The sequence below is a fragment of the Macaca thibetana genome, chromosome 1 (genome assembly GCF_024542745.1).
Source record: "Macaca thibetana thibetana isolate TM-01 chromosome 1, ASM2454274v1, whole genome shotgun sequence".
NCBI lineage: Eukaryota > Metazoa > Chordata > Mammalia > Primates > Cercopithecidae > Macaca > Macaca thibetana.
In genome coordinates this window covers 151118522-151142622 of record NC_065578.1, presented here as the reverse complement: position 1 = coordinate 151142622, position 24101 = coordinate 151118522, and the positions used below count along the sequence as shown (strand labels likewise).

Genomic DNA, 24101 nt, shown 5'->3' with positions numbered 1-24101 from the left:
TACCATTTAAAAAACTGAATATTAGAAAATCTTGTGATAAAATTATTTACAATGTTATATTCTGTTTCTGTCATCTAGCACATTATTGGGAACCTAAAGCAGTCTCGGTAAATAAATACTCGTTTAAGCCTGGGTGCATAGCAAAGTCCCATCTCTACTAAAAAGTTTTTAAAAATTAGCTAGGTGTGGTGGGGCACATCTGTAGTCCTAGCTGCTTGGGAGGCTGAGGTGGGAGAATCACTTGAGCCCAGGAATTTGAGGTTGTAGTGAACTGCAATTGTGCTACGGCACTCCAGCTTGGGCAACAGATTAAGACTCTGTCTTAAAAATAATAATAAAAAAATAAAAAACACTGATTTAAACGTTCATTAATCCAAACTAGTAAGCGTAACAGAGCAAATCATGAAGTTCCCCAGAAATGGAACGTCAATCACATTTCAATATAAAATCTGGTTTATGGACATTACCTACTACAAAATTGTTACCAGGATCATTCTTCATACCAACAAAAAGGAAAAACTGTTTTTTCAAAAGGAGTCCTCGGTCTCATTCATTACTACTGCCTTCTTCACTAACTATCTGGTCTAAATTTTCCTCTCTACTGGCTTAACTCACTACTCAACTAGAGGCTCTGGCCTGAATTATTGTTTTCTGGGTCAATCCCTAAATAGGGTCTTCTCCTATACCCTGGAATAGGACTGGCCACCAGGGATGTGTTCCAGAAAAGTATAGTAAAATGAAGTTTATAATCTTTAAAGTAAAAAAAAAAAAAAAAAAAAGTTATGTTTGAAAGTATTCTGTCAGAGACATAATACCTCAAAGTTTTCTGTCTCTATTGTACTAACTGCAAAGAAAAAGATTATTACAAGAACTAATTCTAAGGCTGAACTTGTCACTCCTCCTAGTCACGGGTAAGGTACAAATTAGAAGCTCTCAGAAGAGAAAATGTTAAAAATAAAATTTGCATCTTTGAGACTATCTGGAACAAATAATATTTTGCTCTGTAACAGAGAGGTTGCATAAGTCAAATATTCTCTTCCAGTAAGACTACAGGCCGGGTGCAGTGGCTCATGCCTGTAATCCCAGCTACTCGGGAGGCTGAGGCAGGAGAATCACTTGAACCCAGGAGGCGGAGGCTGAGGTGAATTGAGATAGCACCACTGCATTCCAGCCTGGGCAACAGAGGAAAACTCCATCTCAAAAACAAAACAAAACAAAACATGTCTTCTTTTCAAACCCCTGAACTGTTCACAAAAAGTGATCCTACAATGGGCCACAAATAAACTTTAAGAATAACAAAAAGTTAGCAACAACAAAAATTCCACCAACAAATATGGAAAACTAATCACTTCAAAAGTAGAAGACATTACACTAATGCCATGGTCAAAGAAGAAACAAAAATTGCTCTCATGGATATTTCAAAAAATCATTTACAGTAGCATTAAAACCATGAAATATTTAGGAATGTATCTAACAAAATACGTGCAAGATTTGTATGCTGAACTAAAAACCACCCACGTGGCCCGGTGTGGTGGTACACGCCTATAACCCCAGCACTTTGGAAGGCCGAGGCAGGCAGATTGCTTGAGCCCAGGAGTTTGAGGCCAGCCTGGACAAAATAGCGAGATCTCGTCTCTACAAAAAAATACAAAAACTGGCTGGGCATTGGTGTGCACCTGAGGTTTCAGCTCCTTGGGAGGTTGAAGCAGGAGGATGACTTAAGCCCAGGAGGTCAAGATTGCAAAGAGCCGCAATCACACCACTGCACTCCAGCCTGGGCACTGGAGTGAGACCCTGTCTCAAAAAATAAATAAATAAAAATAAAAACCACTCATAAGATGAGGGATAAAATACTACAAATTGGGTACAGTGCATAGTGCTTGGGTCATGGGTACACCAAAATCTCACAAATCACCAAAGAACTTACTCATGTAACCAAACACCACCTGCTCCCCAAAAACCTATGGAAAACAACAAAACAAAACAAAAATACACTGATGAGAAACTGAAGAAGAGCTTAAAAAAAAAAAAAGAGAGAGAGAGAGGCCAGGTGCGGTGGCTCATGCCTGGAATCCCAGCACTTTGAGAGGCTAAGGCAGGTGAATCATTTGAGACCAGGAGTTTGAGACCAGCCTGGGCAGTGTGGCAAAATACCATCAATACAAAAATTAGACAGGTGTGGTGGCATGTACCTGTAGTCCCATCTACTTCAGAGGCTGAGGTGGGAGGATCACCTGAGGCTGCAGTGAATCATGATTGCACACCACCGCCCTCCAGCCTGGGCAACAGAGTGAAACCTAGCTCCAAACAGGAAGAAAAAAAAAAAAAAGAGAGATATACCATGTTCAAAAAAAAACACAATACTATTGGCCAGGCACAGTGGCTCTCACCTATAATCCCACCACTTTGGGAGGCTGAGACAGGCAGATCACTTGAGATCAGAAGTCTGAGACCAACCTGGCCAACATGGTGAAACCCCATCTCTACTAAAAATACAAAAATTAGCTGGGGGTGGCGGTGTGCACCTGTAATCCCAGCTACTTGGGAGGCTGAGGCAGGAGAATTGCTTGAACCTGGGAGGTGAAGGCTGCAGTAAGCTGAGATCACACCACTGTACTCCAGCCCTGGTGACAGAGCAAGATTTCATCTCAAACAAACAAACAAACAAATAAACAAAAAAAAAAAAAAAAAAACCCCACAATACTATTAAAATGTCAATTCGTCCCAAATTGATCTTTAGATGTAAAGACCAATAAAAATCCCAGCAGCCTTTTTTTGGTAGAAATTGACAAACTGATTCTAAATTTTACATGGAAAGGCAGTTGACCTAGAATACCCAAATTGAATTCCTGGGCTCAAGCAATCCTGCCAGCTCAGTCTCCCAAGTAGTAAGGACTATAAGTATATACCAGTACACCTAGCTGATTTTTTAAAAAAATTTTTTTTGTAGAGACAGAGTCTCACTATGTTGCCCAGGCTACTCTTAAACTCCTCACCTCAAGTGATCCTCTCACCTTGGCCTCTTAAAAGTGCTGGGATTGTAGGTATGAGCCACCACATCCCACCCAGCCTAACAATTTTGAAAAAGAAATACAAAGGTAGAGGACTCACACTCTCTGATTCCAACAGTTGCCATAAAATGACGGTAATCAAGACAGTGTCCTATTTGCTTAATGACAGATATACAGACCAATGGAACAGAATAGAATTTAGAAATAAATCCACACAGATATGGCCAACTGATTTTCAACAAAGATGCTAAAGTAATTCAATGGGAAAAGAAAAGTTTTCCCCACGAAAGGGTGCTACAACTGGCTATCCAAATGCACCTTGATGCCTATCTTATACCATACACAAAAGTTAACTCAAAATGGATCACACAGGGCTATATATAAAACTTAAACTACAAAACTTTTAGGAGAAAACTTTTGTGATTTTGGGTTAGGCAGACTTCTTAGATAAAATACAACCTATAAAAGAAAAAAACATTAATAAATTAGATTTTATCACAACTTAAAACTTCTTTTCAAAAGGCAGATACTAAAGATACATATTGAGAGGAAATACTTGTAAAACATACATCTGATAAAATATCAAGAATATATAAATAACAATAACAAAAAGACAAAAAACCTAATAAAAAAATAAAATATTAAAATAGGCACTTCACTGAAGATACAGATGACAAATAAGCCTGTAAGATGCTCAACATCATTAGTCATTAAGAAAATGCAAAATAAAACCATGATGAAATACCACTACACACCTATTACAAAACCATACAACACAAAGTGCTGGCAAGGATACAGAACTAGAACTCATATATGGCTGGTGGGTAAGTAAAATGGTATCGGTATCGCAATTTTGGAAAACGGTTTGGCAGTTTCTTACAAAGTTAAATGGAATAAGTGTTTACCACACAACCCAGCAATTCCATTTCTAGGTATTTACCCAAGAGATGTCACACAAAATCATGTATGATTTTCACGTATGATTGCAGCTTTATTCATAATGGCCAAAAACACAGAAATAATCCAAATGTCCGTCAACTTGTGAACAAATTGTTGTATGCCCATATATCTGAATACTGCTCAGCAATAAAAGGGAATGAACTATTGCTACATGCAACAACATGGATAAATATTAAAAGTATTATGGTAAGTGAAAGAAGCCATATCCAAAAGGCCATATACCATATGATTCTATTTATATCCTAGAAAGGCAAAAATCACAGCAACAGAAATCAGACTGGTAGTTGTCAGGGGCTGGGGAAAGAACTGACTACAGAGGGGCCTGCAGAAACTTTGAGGGATGATGAAAATGTTCTGTATCTCAACTGTGGCAGTGGTTTTGTACATTTGTAAAAACTCATCCAACTGCATACCTAGAAAAGTTTCTGTAAATAAATTATACCACAATAAATCCGGCTTTTTAAGAAATGCATTTCAAACTAATGGTAATAAGAACAACACAAGACATAATTTATGAAATGTGGTCAATCTGTACCAAGAAACAAATTAATGGTCTTAACTGCTTTCATTATTAAATAAGAAAAATAAAAAAAATGTACCAAGCACTTGAAAAAGATGAGAAAGCAAAGCTTCTGGCAAGTCTAATCAAGAAAAACGGGATATATAGGTTGGGCGTGGTGGCTCACGCCTGTAATCCTAGCACTTTGGGGAGGCCGAGGCGGGTGGATCACCTGAGGTCAGGAGTTCGAGACCAGCCTGGCCAACATGGTGAAACCCTGTCTCTACTAAAAATACAAAAATTAGCCTGGCAGCGTGGCTCATGCCTGTAATCCCAGCTACTTGAGAGGCTGAGGCAGGAGAGTCGCTTGAACCCCGGAGGCGGAGGTTGTAGTGAACTGAGATGGTGCCATTGCACTCCAGCCTGGGCAACAGAGTGAAACTCTATCTCCAACCAAAAAAAAAAAAAAAAAAAGAAGAAAGAAAGAAAGAAAAAGAAAAAGGGGATATAAACACAAATGTACAAGATAAAAAATTTTAAAAATCAAAGATATTAGAAGTTAAAAAGACTCTTTATGCTGATACCAATGAATTTGAGAAGTAAATTAAATGGGAAACAAATGACCAAAACTGATTCCAGAAGAGGTAAAAAACTGACAGGAAAATAACATGTAGCGATTGGAAACGTTCTCAAAACAACTATCGCTGGAAAAAGTTCTAGAGTCAGATAAATTTATGGTACTTTTAAAGTTATACCTTCAGAAACAGAAAATTCTGTTATGGTTCTTAACCATTCCAGAGTATAGAAAGAGAAACTTGCCAGTTCATTTTATTAAGACAGCACAACCCCAACCCTACAATCTGTCAAAGTATTCAAAAAGGAAAACTAAAGAATAAACTTACCTTTAATATAACTTACAGCTACCCTTTAAAAAGCATTTATTTGTATGTGCCAGACACACATTATATATTGCTTTACTCAAATATCTTACCTGGCGATCCTCTATTTCCCTAGTTTATTTGACTTTCTATGTTTCCTTAAAACCTTTCTCTTTGCCTCCCCCATTTTTACCCATACCTAATTACCATGTTTCCTAATTACCTAACAAAACAAAACCCAAAAAAATCCATCACAAGAGATTTTCTGTAACTTTTTACCATAATACCTACTCACTCACTTACATTAGGCTTCTTAAGGTCTTCCTTCCGATTCTATGTGAACTAGAGAAAGCCTATCTACTTCTACTCTGGGTCCCTTCCAGTCTCACCTACATTGCTCTAGCAATTTTTGCCCTCTACCAGGTCATTTCCATTAATAAAAAACAAGTTTACTCCTCCCAGGATAAAAACATACAGCATACCCTTTAGCAATACCATATCATTTCTCTGCTCCCTTGAGAGCAGAATTCCTTTTTTTTTTTTTTTTTTTTTGAGACAGATTTTGCTCTTGTTGCCAGGCTGGAGTGCAATGGCACAATCTTGGCTCACGACAACACCCGCTTCCCAGATTCGAGCGATTCTCCTGCCTCAGCCTCCCAGAGTAGCTGGGATTACAGGCATGCACCATCACGCCCAGCTAATTTTGTATTTTTAGTAGAGACTGGGTTTCTCCATGTTGGTCAAGCTGGTCTTAACTCCACCCACCTTGGCTTCCCAAAGTGCTGGGATTACAGGCATGAGCCCCCACGCCCAGCCCAGAATTCCTTTTAAAACGTTTTCTACAGTAGGCACTCAATATTCATGGGTTCCGCATCCACTGATTCAACCAACTCCAGATCAAAAATATTTGAAATATTAATAATAAAAAAGAATAATACAAATAAAAAAACAACATAATACAACTATTTACTTAAAATTACATTGTATTAGGTATTATAAGTAATCCTGAGAAGGGTCGGTCCTGGAATCAATCTCCAGCGGATACTGAGGGACCAATGTACATTCACTGCCTTAATCTCTCTCCTGTTTTTCTGCAGAATCCACTCTCATCAGCCTTTTACCCAAAATGCTGCAGCAAAATTGCTCTCTTAAGGTTATCAATGACTTCATATTGCCAAACGCAAAGGTGAACTATCAGTCCTTATCTTGGCAAATATGGCTGCAGTAGCTCTCATGGTAGATCAAGGTCTTCTCCCTATAAAATACTATTCTGACTTATGTATTACTGGCCACTCCTTTCCAGGCTCCTTTGCTGGTTGTTTCTCAGCTCATCACTCCCTAAATCTTCTCTAGCCATATTGTCTCCCTAGTTGAGCCATCCAGTCTCATGGCTTCACATACCATCTATAAACTGATAACTCTCATATTTATAACCTCAGCTGTATCTGTCCACTAAACTCCAGGCACATATGTCCTTGACATCTCCACCTGGATGTCTGACATTTTACACTTTATATACTCAGAAGTGAACTCTTGATCTTCAAGAAATGAGTCTCCCAGAGTCTTGCCCATTCCAAGTGAATGACAATTGCTTTTGTTGATGGCAAAAAGTTTAGAGCCACCTTTCTTTCTCTACACTATGCCAGGAAATCCATCAGCTCTAGCCTTTAAAATATATCCAAACTATTACCACTTCTCACTACCACCCCAACTACCTTGGTTCAGGTAACTATATATTTTCTAATTGAATTATTTGTTACTGCCTCTTAAATGTTCTCCCAGCTTCTGCCTTTGGGCCCCTACAACCTAGTCTCAATATAGCTAAGCCAGAGATAATATTTTAGAACTTAAGTCAGATAATGTCCTCTGCTCAAAATCTTCCAGAGGCAATCTATCTCATGTAGAATAAAAAGCTAAAGTCCTTAAGAAGGACTCAAAGGCCCTAAATGCCTATTCTTCCCTATCATCACCTAACATCACCTCCTACTAATCTCCCCTATTAACAGTCACACTGACTTCACACTCATGAATGTTCTCACTTAAGGGCCTTCAGGCTTTTCTCCTGCTGATAATACCCTACCTTCAGGGGCCCACAAAATTGACATTCCCTTCTTTAGGTCTTTCCATAAATGTCCATTTCTCAGTGAGGGTTTCTCTAACCAGCCCTAAAACTGCAACCTCCACCTTCCATATTCTCTAATCTTCTTCCTGACTTTTTCTTGGCAGCATTTATCACTATCTGACGTCTCTGCCTAGCAGAAGCAAATGCAAATCTCTACAGGAAAGTACTTTTTAGTCTGAGCCTTAAATAATTCCCACACATACTTCTCCAAGAATAATGAGTAGTTCAAAGTGAAAAACAACCAGGTAAACAAGGAAAAAGGGTATAGAAACAGAAAGCAGAGACAAATCTGCAGACTTTAGATAAACTGAAAAAATAATTATTGAACTAAAACATATATAAGAAGAAATTACCGAGAACACAGCACAGAGACAGAAAATAGAAAACAAGATAAGGCACATGAAGGATTAACAGGAGAAGGGTTACCATACCTTTAATAGGAGGTCCAGAATAAAAGGTGAGAAAAAGAGACAGTGGCAATATCTGAAGAAATTACAAGTAACAATTTCCCAGAATTGCTGAAAGATACCAATCTTCTGATTCAAGAAATCAAACACAGTCTAGATAGTTTAAAAAGAAATTCACAACTAGACATTTCATAGTGAAACTACAGAAAATCAAGTCAAAGAGAACAATTTTAAAGCAAAAAAAAAAAAAAAAAAAAAAAAAAAAAAATCCTTCCAAAGAGTATTACTACTCTTCAGCAGCAATAAAGAAAACCAGTAGACAGCAGAATGGTATCCTCAACGCCCTGGGAATTCTATCCTGAGAAAGCATCTTTCAAGATTGAGGACAAAATGAAAGCATTTTTAGGCAAGCAAATATTGAGAGGGTTTACCACTACAGACTCTCACTCAAGGACCTTCCGAAGGCAGAAGGAAAAGTAACTAGGAAATAGCTGAGATGCAAGAGAGCAAAGACAATGGAAGGTCCAAAAGAACAATTAATTTCCTAAACAATAACAAAACTATATAAGAAAAAATAGTTTAATTGTATTTTATGTAACTTGTATTTTAATTACAAGTTTAGAGTGATGAAACAATAATACATAAAAGTTTAGAGTGATGAAAAGGGCATTCAAGTGTGTTCAAAGGACTTTCAGCAGAATTAACTTTAGACTGATAAAAATGACTATCAGTTATGTTTTCATTTCTAGGATAACAACTAAAAGAATATTTAACAAGACGGTATACTTCCAGACTAGTCAAGTCCAATGGAATGGTAAGATATAAAAAATAATCAATCCAGAAAGAAACCCCCACTCCTCCAAAGAGTGAAAAGGAACAGGGGAGACAGAGAGAAAACACAAAATAAAATGGTAGATTTAAACTCGAATGTGTGATAAATCACAGTAAATCAGGTGAATCAAATGCTCCATCTGAAAATGACAAAAGACTGCCAGGCTGGATTAAAAATAATCCAATTAGGCCGGGCATGGTGGCTCACACCTGTAATCCCAGCACTTTGGGAGGCTGAGGCAGGTGGATTGCTTGACGTCAAGAGTTCAGGACCAGCCTGGGCAACATGATGATGATTCTCTACTAAAAATACAAAAATTAGCCGGGTGTGGTGGCATATGCCTGTAGTCCCAGCTACTTGGGATGGGAGGATCGCTTGAACCCTGGAGGTGGAGGTTGCAGTAAGCCAAGACTGTACCATTGCACTCCAGCCTGGGTGACAGAGCAAAATTCTGTCTCAAAAAAAAAAAAAAAATCCAATTAAATATTAAATGCTGTTTATCAGAAACATGTGAAACATAAAGATATATAAAGATTGAAACTAAAAAGATGGTAAACAACCTATCATGTCAAAAAATGTAAAAGAAAGCTAAAGTAGTGATATTAATATCAGACGAAATAGACTAGGGCAAGAGACACATTAAAGGGACCTAAAATAAGTGGAAACATAAAATATGTTCATGCACTGGAAGACAGTATTATAAAGTTATCATACAAACTGATCTTTTATATTCAGTGTAATCCCAATCAAACTGTTAAATTTGACATGTTGGTTGTGAAATTTATACAGAATTGCCAAGGACCAACAAAGTATGAGTATTCAAAATATATAAAAAATAATTACGAATCAACAGAAAAATAGGCAAGAGACCTGAATAGCCATGTCATAAGAGAAAATCCAAATGATCAATAAACATATTAAAAAGGTTCAATTTCTTTAATAATCAAGGAGTCACACATAAAAAGTACAATTTCTAAACTGGTAAAAATTTAAGTCTGATAAGTCTATGTGTTGGTGAGGATGTGATCAATGGATGCCCTCATACACAGCAGGAATGTAAACTGGTTCATTGACTTTGGAAAATAGTTTGACGTTATCTGTTAAAATTGAAGATATGCATTTTCTATAAGTCAGAAATTTCATTCCTAGGTATACACTCTAAAGAAATTTGCATGTGTGCACTGGGAGACAAACAGAAGAACGTTCTGCACTGTTTGCAAAAGGCCCATGCTGGAAATAACCCATCGAGAGCAAATAAACTGTGATACATTCATACAATGGGGTACTACATTACAATTAAAGGGAAAAGACATGGATAAGTCTCACCAGTGTAATGCCGAGCAAAAGAAACAAAAAGAAAGCTAAACAGTATTCTTTAGGAATACATGTGAAGAAGGTAAAAGAAGAGCAAAGAAATTATTATCACGAAAGTCAAAATAGTGGTTTGCTTTTGGTAGGTGTAAAGTTTCAATCAGGAAGGACCATGCAAGGGAAGGAAGCAGGGTTCTGTGATCCTGTAATGTTCTATTTCCAGCTGGATGGCAGTTGCATGGGTTTTCGCTTAGAAGTATTTAAACTATTTATACATTTTTACATACTTTTCTCACTTAAAAGTATTTAAACTATTTATACATTTTACATACTTTTCCGTATGTGTGATCTATCTCACAATAAGAAAAAAATGAGAAGGAATAATACCGTGCTTCTCACTGATCTTTCTAAATAACTAGGTTTGGTTCTTTATACAAATTCTCTAAAATGACTAAAGTGGCTGGGCACATTCTCTTCTTGGAAAGATAGCATTATTTAGTAGAAAAAGCAGTAGGACTAGGGATTAGAGGACAGAAGCTCTCTGAATTAAATTCTTAATTTACTTCTCTTAAGATGCTCTCTTAAGCATATTAAGTCTCTCTGAACCCTAAGTGCTTATCTATGAAATGTAGATTTAACAACTGTCCTTATCTTGGGATATCTGTGACCATCAAATCATAATATAGTAAATTAAAAGATGTTTAGAAAACTGCAAACAAACAGAAAAACAAACACAGCAGTTTAGTTTTAATAATCTGAAATTCAAAGATTTTTGATCCACTGGAGTCATGATGATGCTAAGAGATAAAAACTTCCATTCCATTTTAAATAGCATTATTTGCAAAATGATGTGTCTCTATTGGTAATGGGTAAACAGGGTTCTATTTTGAGAAAACAATAAACATAAAATATTAATTTAACCTAACAGATGGTAATAGATGGTGTCAAAGATGTCACATTAAAAGTCTAAAGAGTGAGATCTGCTCTTCTGTTTACAAAAGAAGACTGAAGAATGTCTTCGGCTCTCCATGGAGAAATATACTTCCCAAGTTGTCCATCCAGCCCCATCTCCATTACAGATAACAGTCAGCCCCTAAATTTTTCTCCCCAAATTGATTGAAAAATACAAGAATAAAAAAACCAATGTAACTGGGCTTCTCAATTAGCCTTAGTGCCACTATGGGAAAATGAACAAGCAACTGAGTGGCAAGTTTCATTGACTAAAACAAACATTGAAGTATAGAAGTTTTATATATTTATTGTGCCACTTATAAAATAACTTCTGCCACAAACATCAACAATGCTTTAGAAGTTTTTCATATTCAACCACTTAGATGACAAAAACAATATAAAAATGCAAAACATTTTACTATATTGTAATGTTATATTATTTTTTCTATATAAAATGTTACAAGTTCTACATACCTGAATATTCTCCCTACTCCAAGTATGTGGTGTTTTGCTAGCAAGTAATTTCAGATCTTGAATAGCAAGTCTCTTTACTGCCTTCCTGGGATCATTCTTCAAATACTGCAACAGAAGTTGAATCTATAAAGGAAATAAGTCACTCCATAAACAATACTGTAACTGAAATGATCATTAGAAATGCAGTGTAGTTTAGTGAAACTTATAAAGGGACAGGATTCACTTCAAATCAGAGCTCTGTCACTCATTAGCTACGTGCCCACATTTGGACCTCTTTCTCCATGTTTGTAAAATACTACCATTTAACTTTAAAGTTTTAGCACAGGACCTGGCATTTAACAGATACTCAATCCTTTCTTTTTTTTTTTTTTTTTTAATATGGCCAACTTCACAGCCAGCCATGTACCCCACAACATCTCATTTTCCTCAAGGGCTCCCAACAATCAGTACTGTGAACAGAGAGAATAAAAAAGCAAGCAAAAGGAAATTAATCTGACCTTTATTACAGAAAAGAACCTTAATGTCCTCCAGACTTATGGGCCACTTTCTTATTTCTAGTCATATATTTAAGTTTACCAGAGAATAGGCAGTTTAAAGAAAATCGAAATTACCTGCTTAGGTGTATCAACCAAAGATGAAGCTGCAAGTAGAGTGAAAGTGTGCAAAGACACAATCACCATTTTGGTGGACGGATAGGATGTGACCAGCTGTTGTAAAAGCTGACGAGCACTGGAAGCCAAGATTGCATCATGGTGCATGTGCTGTAGGATGGGTATCAATTTTAGCTTCAAGTCTACTGGTGTTGCTAAACCTAGACACAAAAAGAATTCTCAAGGTATTTGTGATCATCATCCTTAAAAATATTCCAGATTAAAAAGCTGTGACTCAATTAGCAAAATTGCACTTGAAAAACACAGTATACTAATATTATATTTGTAACATTAAAGATTATACTAGAACCAATCAATAAATTCAGTATTTTTTCCAAAGTATTTATCTTGATATTAACTTTTCAATGATTATAAAACTACATGCTGATAATAAAAACTGTCTTTAAAAAGCACAGTAGAAACAAAGTCATATTTGCTGCCTATTTCCTCTCATTATCATAATAAAAAAATTATACATACACATATACATATATATATATACACACACACAAACACACACACTTGATGGCTACAGTCTGATTATACTTATGATTTTAATTATTTCCTTCAACAACTAAATTAGAATCAGGATATTAATAAACTGTGTGTAGAACAGTTTCGAAATCCTCTGAACTTTGTGTAGTAAATGCCTTTATTTATTGCATACACAACTGGGTCCATGAAGACTAACCCTAATCCACGTTTTCCTGTCAACAGTGGAGTGAAACCAACAAATCTTTTCTTCTATGGCATGGCTTTGTGGTAATGGTGAACACAAATTTCTCAGTCATAATGTATGACCACATACATGCCACAAGCTAATTATACTCTGCATATCGCTGGTTTTTCCATGGTGAAATAATTGTGGGTATGAACGTAAGACAGCACTTCAATGTCCAACAGTTGCCTACATCAACAAACTCCATTGCTAGATGGCCTCTACTTGGGTTTGCCAGAGGGAAAAGAATGAGATCAGAGTATTCCCTGCTTTCCTCTCTGCAGGGTCACATCATGCTCATGTTGTTATTATTTTGTTCCTTAAGGTTCTGAATGCACTTGACACTGCTGACCATTCTATCTTTGAAACTCTCTCCTAATGGCTTTGGCTCCTCCACTCTTACTGCTTTCTGACCTCTTTCTCTGGCTGTTCCTTCTTAACCTCCTTTGCAGTCTTCTCGTCTGTCTACACTTTAATTTCTGATATTCCCATAGGTTGGCAATAAATTATCTTCTCATTGTATGTGCTTTCCCTGAGTGAGCTGATATAATTCCATGGTTTCCCTTATTAGCTAAATGTGAAAGGTTGCCACCCACCTGTCCTCCTGCCCAGGACATCAGATGCATGTATCTCATTACCTTCTGGTCATCTGCACTAGGAGGTCTCAGAAGAATTTTGTATTAATAGGGCCCAAAGAGAACTGATCTTCACCTTGAAACTGCCCCTCCAAAAATACTCCTGTCTCAGTAAATGACATCATTACAGCTCCTTAGACCCTGGAGTCTTTCTTAATTAATGAAAGAAGGATTCTCTCACATCCCATTTCCAAATGTATTAGCAAATCTTACTGGTTCTATCTTCAAAATAAAATCCAAAACTAACTCTTTCTACCTCCGTTGTTACCATGCCGATCCACTTCCACTACCATCTCTTGACTAAATTATAGAAAGTCTCCTAAGTATTCTCCCTACTTAGGCCTTTCCCCATGGCAGACTCCACTCTCATATCCCCCCTTTCCTCTACTGCAAGTTTATTCTCAACCCAGTACTCAGAGGGATCTTAGTGCTTACAGGCATTTTTACTAAAGATTTCGTGAGGCTCGGAGATTTTACTTGGCAGAAACACAAGCGGCTTAAAACCAAATGTCAGGATACTCTGTTCCTAAAACTCCTCTTCCGTTTCCATGTCTTGGGTTCCAATTTTCCTCCACTTTTCCTCCACCCACACTCCTATGTTTTCCTCTACCTCTCTCTTCTCCTAATTCCTGTTCTTTTAGATTTTTCTAAGATAAAATTTAAGGAACAATAAAGTAATGAATCTTAAGTGTACAGATTAATGAATTTCTACATATGCACATTCCCATATAACTACCATCAGATACACAGAATACTCCAGCATCCTAGAAGGCTCACCTGTATAGCTCTCATCAATTCCCTTGCTATCTGCCCTCTGAGTTTAACCAATGGAGAGCCCAGCAGGAGTTGCAGAGAATGAGGTCAGAGTATTTATTCCCTGGTTCTCTCACAGAAGGGTCACATCATGCTCCTGGAGGTTAGTTTCTCAAAGTGGCCCTCCTGACATGACTCCAAGTTTCTAGTAACCTCTCTTTAACCTATACCCTTAGAGGTGTGGTAAAAGCTATTACAGGCTCAAAAACTACATTATCCCCTATAGTATATCCTGGCCATGCCTTTGTGAATGGCTCCTTTATTACACCTTCCTTGAGTTATCTTAATTCAAATGTGCCACCTGTTTCCTGCTGAGATCTTGTCTGATATAGCAGGCAATTGATAAAATCCTGGTCAATGAATAAGTGATGCTTCCTTCTAATGTCATAAGGATACCTTTCTGCAGGAAAGCCCTTTTGCTAATGGTAGAAGAAAAAAGACAAAGGAATAAAGGGGAAAACAACAAAGCTCATTCACTGTAGCTTGGTCTTTAAGTGATTTTTATTATTTGTGCAAGTGAGCAAGTTCTCTTTCATTTTAATTTGAAGGACAATTTAAATGCATGCAAAATATAACTACACTAAGAAATTCATGCCTTAGAAAGACACAATAGCATAGTGGTTAAAAGCGTGGGCCTCAAAGCCAAACTGCAAGTTATCAGCTTTTTGACTGTGAACCAATCATTCGGCTTTAGTGTGGCTCCATTTCCTTTCCTGTAAAACGAACATAATAGTATTACCTATCCAAGGCTGCCATGTTGCACAATTCAAAGGAATGCTCTTTATAAGAATATAAACAAAGTGGTGTTCTCTAGAGTCATGCAATGCTATAGCCCAAGAGCTCCCTTTTATGACTGCTAGGATAAATTAGGGGTAAGACACAGGTATTAACCCTATGGGAGTTCGTGGGCTCCCATAATGACTGTTATAAGGATAAATAGGGTTAATACACAACTCATGATATAAAAGAAGAGACTGGAAAACCAGAGCTTTGTAATCTATGGTAAGGAATCTGGATTTGATTCTAACTGCAACTGGGAGACACTGGAGGGACATTAGCAGAGAGTTCCAGAGCTCCTAATAACATTACTCTCTCTCAGACAGAGCAGTCTTCCCTAAACTAATCATGCACCCCATAAGTATGCTTTGGTGAATGATGGACCACATGACAGACGGTGGTCCCATAAGATTATAATGGAGCTGAAAAATTCCGAGTAACTTCAGAGATCCTGTAGTCACTGTAACACCACAGTGCAATATATTACCTTTTCTACCTCAGATATACAAATACTTATCATTTTGTTACAATTGCCTATGGTATTCAGCATAGTTACATGCTGCATAGGCTTACAGCCTAGGAGCAACAGGCTATATACCATACACCCTAAGTGTATAGGAGGCTATACCATTTAGGTTTATGTAAGTACACTCTATGAAGTTCAAACAACAAAACTGCCTAAGGACACATTTCTCACACAGGATCCCCATTGTTAAGCAATGCAGGACTATATCAGCATGGCTCACTCCTTTTTCTCCTTCATGTCTCACTCAAATATCACTTCATTAGAGACCGTCTCTGATCAATATATATAAAATAGATAAGTCCCTTCTCTCCCCCCACTGACTTACTTTTGAGACTCTCTATCCTTATTCTCTCACTCCTTCACCATAGCACCAGAAATGTCACATGCACATTTGTCTATCCCCACACACCCCACCCCTGACTAGAGTGTAGGTTAGATGGGGGTAAGGACTTTGTTTTGCTCACTCCTGTATCCTCAGCGTTTATAACAGTGTGGGCACATAGAAGATACTTAATAAATATTATTTGAATGTATGGTGACTAGCAAATAATAAGTACTTAATTAGTGTTAGCAACTATTATAAATCTCATTAAGTCACTCATAATACTAAATGAAGAATACATACCTTGAATCATTTCACTGATTTTGTTACAGATTCCTACAGCAAAATCCCTTTGGGAAAAGAGAACAGAAAAAATTTTAAAACCAAAAAATTACACTTGCTTGTATTTTCTAAGGACTTAAAAGAAATAAAACACAATTAGCACAGAAGAAATCCAATATTCCAAACTGCAACTAACATTCCAAGGTCAGGTGCTCGGAAACACAACTAAAACAAAAACTCCAGCAACCAAATGGGCTATGCCAACACTGCTGTAAAGCAGCTCACTTAGGCCATTATCACAATACGGTGTTATGTTTTCATAACACTAACAAACATCTGAAATTATTTTGTGTTTATATAACAACAGGGCCTGACCTTTTTCATCCCTATATTTCTGGTACTTAGAAAAGTGTCTGAACATGGTGGATATTCAGTAAGTATTTCTTTAATAACCATAAAAAGACTTCTTATAACAACTTGAAATTTAAAAATCAGTTACATACCTTTAGGGCCAAGAAACTGCAAACTAGGAGACTGCAGGCTTTTTGTGTGTAACAATATTTTCATAACTATTTTTTAAATAACATTTTAAAAATTCTTAATGTCAACATTTAAATATAGTGAGCCCAAATAGAATAATCTGGTTTTTCAGATTATCCCCCTCCTTTGCCAAAAATTGAGACCTGAGCACTGGGCATCCATTCCCGCACTGTTAACGACAGGCTGGTGCCATGGGGCACTTTAGATGGAGCGGATGTGCTTCAGTTCACCACAGATGCCACTAGGGGACACTGCTCTCACTGACAATGTTCACCTGGCCCCTGAAAGCATCTGAGCTTGTAACTCCTGCTTTGCGACCCAGACACTAGCATTTAAAATTTTCTGGTTTAGAATAAAACAGATGTGGTGACGGTAGGAGACAGGGGAAGAAAAGGATTAAATAAATTCTAAAGGTCTTATTTGGCTTGTTACTCTGATTTAATATCCAAAACCGATCAATACAGACACTAGAAAAAAAATCTATCAGCACTGACCGAGATATGTGATCTCAAGCCAGGTTATTATTTCTGGGAGAAGACATGAACACTGATCTCAAAAATACAAATCTTGTCAGCTGGTCACAGTAGCTCACACCTGTAATCCCAGAAATTTGGGAGGCTGAGGTGAGAGGATCACTTGGGTCCAGGAGTTCGAGGCTGCAGTGTGCCATGACTGCATCACTACATTCCAGCCTAGGTGACAAGAGACTCATTTGGTATTTTTTAATATAATAAATTACAAGTTATCACATTAAAGCATGGTATATTAAAAACTGTTTCTACATAAACTGCTAATTCAGATGTTTAATCATCATTTCCACAAGTGAAGAATCTTGCTGTTTCTCTTACTTGGTCTTAATCATTTTCCAAAACCAGTAATTACACAGACTGAAATAAAATTAGCTTCTAATAAGAACACAAGAGAAAAACTGAACTAAAAGTGATTCTCATATATAAAATTTAATCACTAAATTACAAATTTATCATCCAAATTTAGAAACTAAATTTAGAAAACTATTTTTGGAAGCACTGGAAGTACATATTTAATCTGACAGACTATGAAGCACTGACACCTTGGCAGTGCTAATCAGATGATAATTATTCACTACGCACAACTCTTAATCAGTAAAAGTACAGTGATGTACAGCATAACAACGTTTTGGTCAACAACAAACCACATATATGACAGCGGCTTCAAGAGATTATAACAGAGCTGAAAAATTCATATTGGCCAGAGATGTCTTGATGTCTGACCCTGTGTAGGTCTAGGTTAATGTATGTGTCCCTGTGTGTTTTCTTTGAGGGGTCTCACTATGTTGCCTAGGCTGGTCTTGAACTCCTGAGCTCAAGCGGATACCCCGGCCTCAGCCTCCCAATTACAGGCTGGAATTACAGGCGTGAGACACTGTGCCCAGTTATGTCTTAATTTTAACAAAAAAAGCTTACAGAATAAGGATATAAAGAAATATGTTTATCCAGCTATATGTTTGTATTTTAAGCTAAGTGTTATTATAAAAGAGTCAAAAAGTTAAAAGAAATTAAGACTGTATAAAGTTAAAAAGTTATAGTAAGTTAAAGCTAATTTATTATTGAAGGAAGAAAAACTTCAAAAATAAATTCAGTGAAGCCTTAGTGTACAGTGTTCAGGAAGTCTACAGTAGTAATACAGTAACGTCCTAGGCTTTCACTTTCATTTACCGCTCACTCACTGATCACCCAGAGCAAATTCCAGTCCTGCAACTCCATTCTTGGTAAGTGCCCTATACAGGAATACCATTTTTATCTTTTATGCCACATTTTTACTGAGCCTTTTCTATGTGTAGATATACAAATACTTACCACTGTGTTCCAATTGCCTACAGTATTCAGTATAGAAATATGCTATATAGGTTTACAGCCTAGGGGCAACAGGTTATACCATGTAACCTAGGTGTATAGTAGGTTATACCATCTAGATTTGTGTAAGTTCTCTATGATGTTTGCACAATGAAGAAATTGCCTAACAATGCATTTCTCAGAATGTAACCTCATAGTTAAGAGACATGTGACTGAAATTTTTAAAAGTCCTCTCAAAACCAATGACTCTCAATGAGAAAAAAAAAATGCTTATTTTCAAAGGCACAAAAAGGAACTGTACTTATTCAGATATTTCTGATCATCAATTACTGCCACATCTATTTATTAATTTTGATCCATGAAATTAAAAACTATATGCTTTCTATTATCTACTTTTTCAATAAGAATTACTGGAACTCTGAAGGTTTGATAAGAATAGCTGAAGGGGCCGGGCACAGTGGCTCACGCCTGTAATTCCAGAACTTTGGGAGGCCGAGGCAGGTGGATCACCTGAGGTCAGGAGTTCAAGACCAGCCTGGCCAACATGCTGAAACCCCGTCTCTATTAAAAATACAAAAGTTAGCTAGGGATGGTGGCAGGAGCCTATAATCCCAGCTACTTGGGAGGCTGAGGCAGAAGAATTGCTTGAACCCGGGAGGCGGAGGTTACTGTGAGCTGAGATTGTGCCCCTGTACTCCAGCCTGGGTGACAAGAGCGAAACTCCATCTCAAAAAACAAAACAAAACAAAAGCTGAAGAGAAGGGTATGCAAATACTAATTTTTTTAATGTTAAAAAAAATTTATTATTCACCTGGTTATAAAACTGGAACTTGTTCATGCCAAGATATAGAGAAATTTATAAAAAGAAAACAAAAATTATATACAATCTTACCACTCAGAGACAAGATTTTTATATATATCCTTCCAGTCTTTTTTTTCTATTGCATAAATACAAACACTAGGCCTTTTTGTTTTTTCAACAAATCTGTTATATTACATAAGTTATTAGGGTGTTTTTTTTTTAAACAAACCTGTCATATTACATAACCTATTATGTAAACTGCTTCCAAATACGTTTCTAAAAACATTTAAGTTGTTACCGTATTCTATTGTATGATCATAATTTATCTAAGCTCAATGGCAGAAATTTAAGTTGCTTCTCATTTCTTTTGTTGTTACAAGTAACACTACAACTAGCATCCATACAAATAATTATCAGTACATATTACTGATAAATTCTGGAAGTGAATTTCCTGGGTCAAAGGGATGTACCTGTTTAAGGCTTTTCACACATATTACCAAAACGCTCCCCAGAAGGCAATGCTACTTTTCCTGTCAGTCAGGGGGATATTATATTTTATTTTACAGAAGAGAAACAAGCCAATCAAACATAGTAATAAAACCATGGTCAACATTTAATCCTCCCGCCCCCCCCCCAAAAAAATACTGTTCTGTAAAACAAGTGTAGGATATGACATTCTGAATAGGTTACAATTGGTTTTAATTCAAGTTATTGTCTTTGCCAAACTGTGGACAGCTCTAATGCAAAACAAATTAACATTAGAAGACAGTGGGTAAGCATTTTAGTATTACAGATGTATATGTCTGAGAGAAGCTCCTTAGTGAATAAAGCCTCTGCTACCCAATGAAGCCTTCCCCAACTAATCTATGCTGATCCTGTCCTTCTGGAAACTCATTTCATTTACACAATTAATACCAACATTTGTACTTACATTTTCTATTTTATGAATTTAAGTCTTGTTTCCCCAGTGTAAGGTAAACCTTCTCAGAAAATATACCTTGTCATTTACACTTTCCTGTATCTCTTAGTGTTTATATAAGTTGATCAGTTTTTCCTTCAAAAACTTTTCTTGGGAAGCCAAATTACTAAAAGGGATGTGCTTTTGTATGCTTACTTTGACTGTGCAGAGAAGTTTGCAGCAGCAAAAACAGCAGCTTCAACTTCTACATTATCATGTGAATCTAAACTCTGACGAATACTGTGATGAGCATTCTTCCTCTCAGGAATTATTGATGCCAGACTTCCCAACATCCTACAGAAATAGAGAAAGCCAAGAATATCGGGCATATGATAAAGTCAAGGTCAGAAAAGGAAGAGGCCAGGCAAAGCCAGATTATCAAAACTAAAGTTTATAGGTAATTCCATGTAACTCTGGTTAATAAAGCATAACTTTAGAAATCCATGACTCAAATTTTAAACACTTTTACATATTTCAATATGTCAGAAAAATTAAGATGGCTTATCTAAAAAGCAAAATTTTTAACAATCACCTTGAAGTACATTCCAGGTACCAAACAGCCCAGAAAGGAAACTTCTGAATTATTAAAGCATCAAAATATCAATTTTCCAATGTTGCATAAAGAAGTCCATTTCAGCAAAGCATTAAGAATACTACATTTTTGCTGTTAAGCAGATACAAAAGTAAAAAAAAGTAAGACCTCCCAATCTTTTTTTCCCACATCAGTAAATATTGGTATGATGATTTTCAAATGTCCTCAAGATCAAGAAAGGAGTGGTTGAGCACACCCCTGGGGCTCATGCCAGAATCAACAATGGTGCAGAAGGTAAAGCTTGGAAAACAGTCTACTTCATAATAAAATTACACAATTAGAAAGGAAAAAAATCTATTGTTTGTGATATAAACCACAGAAAGTAGTTTGAAAAATCCTTTCAGTAGAAAGGCATAAATTTTAGAAATTTGCAAAACACTGCAGTAAACAAAACCTACAATGTTCCTACAATGACAACCTTTTTCAAAGTCAACATCCTAAATAACCTTCCAATGTGACATGTAATCACCTAACTATTCCCTGTAATTACACTCAATTAATTAGTATTGTTCCTAGTACTATTAAGTAATACCATTAGTAGCAAGAAACTAAAATGGACTAAATATGTAATTTATATTTAATTTGAAGGTTTTGAAATTATACATTTTTCAAAAGAAATAACAAATGACTATTAATCTATTATACCAGAAAAGATTAGACTACTCTAATACTGACACATTTAACGACTTATTCCCACTGCTTCCAGCTTAATTTTTCTCTTCCTACTTGAGTACCTCCTCCTAGAATGTTTACAAAATAGGTCCTATATGGCAAACCTCCTAAGGCCTTGTGTGCCTGAGAATCTTTTTATTTTACTACTCTTTTAAATGAAAACTGGATAGATATAAAATTCTTAGCTCAATTTTCCTTTAATACTTATTGCAACAAATGTTACTGTTGAAAAACCTGATTTAAATCTAATATATTTTTTTTCCTTTAAAGTGATCCTTCTTTTTGGAAGCTTTCTAGAGATCGCTGGTTTTACTGATAACCATAGTGCTTAAAAAAAGAGTTGAGGCAAGAGTCAACTGCCATGACTTAGAGAAGGGCAAGCATACAAAATGAATAACAAATATTAATATGCATTCTTACCAAAATATTCAGGCTAGCTTTAAATTATTTATGAAATTCATTCCACCAGTTAAATTCTATTATCTTTTGATTTAAAAAAAAAAACCACATTTGTGAAAAACAATTCAAACATTACAAACAAAGTCAAATGGAAAAGCCTCTTGTAATCTATAACCCAAAGACTCTACCAAAAATAATCACTGTTAACGGTATATATTCCTCTAGATTTTTTTCTGAGCCTATATAAACATATATATTAGTATTAACTGACAAAATGAATTAATAAAATTGATACTATTTGACAACTTTTTAAAACTTAATATCTTTCTATGTCAGCATATATAGACTCACAACTCACTTTATTCTTTAAAAGTTATACAGTAGTTCACAAATAGCCATTCCCACGTTGATTTTTCCCCAATTTTTCATTCCACAAAAATGACACTATAATCATCTATATACATATATTCACCAACTTTTAAAAATGATTTATTTAAAAAATTCCTACAGGTATATTTGCTGAAGTAAAGGGTAAAAATATCTTAAGTTTAAATTCTGGGCCAGACGCAGTGGCTCCCACCTGTAATCCCAACACTATGGTAGGCTGAGGCAGGCAGATCACCTGAGGTCAGGTGTTCAAGACCAGCCAGCCTGGCCAACATGGTGAAATCGTGCCTCTACTAAAAGTAAAAAAATTAGCTGAGCGTGGTGGCGGGCACCTATAATCCCAGCTACCTGGAAGGCTGCCGCAGGAGAATTGCCTGAACCCAGGAGGCAGAGGTTGCAGTGAGCCAAGATTACGCCACTGCACTCCAGCCTGGGCGACAGACTGAGACTCCATCTCAATAAATAAATAAATAAATAAATAAATTCTATTGAATATAGCTTTCAAAAGATGAAAATCAATTAACTGACTTTAAAATATCACATACTGCTCACAATTTAATCACTCAAAAGGCAAAGAAATGACAAAAGCACTAAACTCTGAACAAGAAGGAAGAACTGATTCTTGGTGTGGAAAAAAGGACATTCAGGGAAGATGTGACATCCCAAACTTCCTGGTTAAAAAGACTGTCTGGGCAGGGTAGGTCAGAAATGAACCCTATAATTTAGGAAAGTGAATTTCAAAAGATATAAAAAGTTATAGATATGATTCTATAAATGGCAGAGCTAAAAAGAGAATATGGTTCAAGCTGGATATAAGGCTTACAAAATGAAATTCTAACAAATACATTTTTTAAAAATATGCCAAGAAAGAAAAGAAAAAGCTAAAGAAACTATAGTGGTTATATCTGATATTCTCCGGTGAGATCAAATATGATTTATCACATTAAAAATGATCACATAATCAGGGAAGAATATAGAAAACTGACAGAAAACATTAAGTACAAGGTCAGGAAGGCAAAGTTCAAAATGAGCTGAGGCTGTTATATTGAGATCCACCAAGTTATTTGATCAGAACACCTACCTATATAGAGATGCATTTCAAACACAAGTTAGGCAACAATTTATAACCAAAACAGTTAACATAGATGTTAACTAAAAAGCATTTGCAGATTGGGATGGTTATCACAGTTTTGCCTTGACTCTTAATCAAAAAACCAAAAACAACTCCTAATATTCAAAATGAAAAATGTAAATATACTGCTTTTTTTGGTCATAACTACAGTTCAAATAATCTTATAGTGAATTATTACAATACAGTATACCGGAGGGTGATGGCTCTTGCCACGGGATCATTACTATGAATCACAGAAAAAATTCTCTTCACAAATTCATCCACGTTTAGAATCTTCTCCAAATGTTTCTCACTTTGTTGGGTAACTTTAAGAACACATAGCCTCAGGAAATTATTTCTAGAAAAACCAGAAATAAAATAAATTAGGTCACTTTAGAAAGTAATATTTAATTAGGAACCAAAGCAACATTAATAATATTACATTTTAGCAACAGCAAATATTTTTCAATCTTATCATTATTTGTTTCACTACTACAAGAGTTACTTAAAGCTTGTACTTTACGTGGACACTAAGCATAAGCAGTTAGCTATGCTATAGTGTTGCTGCAAGACACCAAAATGGCAGTGACACAAGGAGAAGACCTAGAGCAGAACTAAATCTCCTCAAACTATATTA

The 24101-nt window shown here is 36.2% G+C and overlaps 1 protein-coding gene across 3 annotated transcripts in view; it reads right to left on the bottom strand.

The window, feature by feature from the left end:
• The window catches only part of INTS7 (integrator complex subunit 7), a 94557-nt gene that overhangs the window by 55436 nt on the left and 15020 nt on the right, over window positions 1-24101 (bottom strand). For all 3 annotated transcript variants that reach the window (XM_050780899.1, XM_050780889.1, XM_050780908.1), the window contains 5 exons: window positions 23676-23822; window positions 20460-20597; window positions 16190-16236; window positions 12057-12256; window positions 11446-11568 (listed from right to left, as the gene is read on the bottom strand). In XM_050780899.1, coding sequence (XP_050636856.1) covers window positions 11446-11568; window positions 12057-12256; window positions 16190-16236; window positions 20460-20597; window positions 23676-23822 — 655 coding nt within the window. The remainder of the gene's footprint in view (window positions 1-11445; window positions 11569-12056; window positions 12257-16189; window positions 16237-20459; window positions 20598-23675; window positions 23823-24101) is intronic.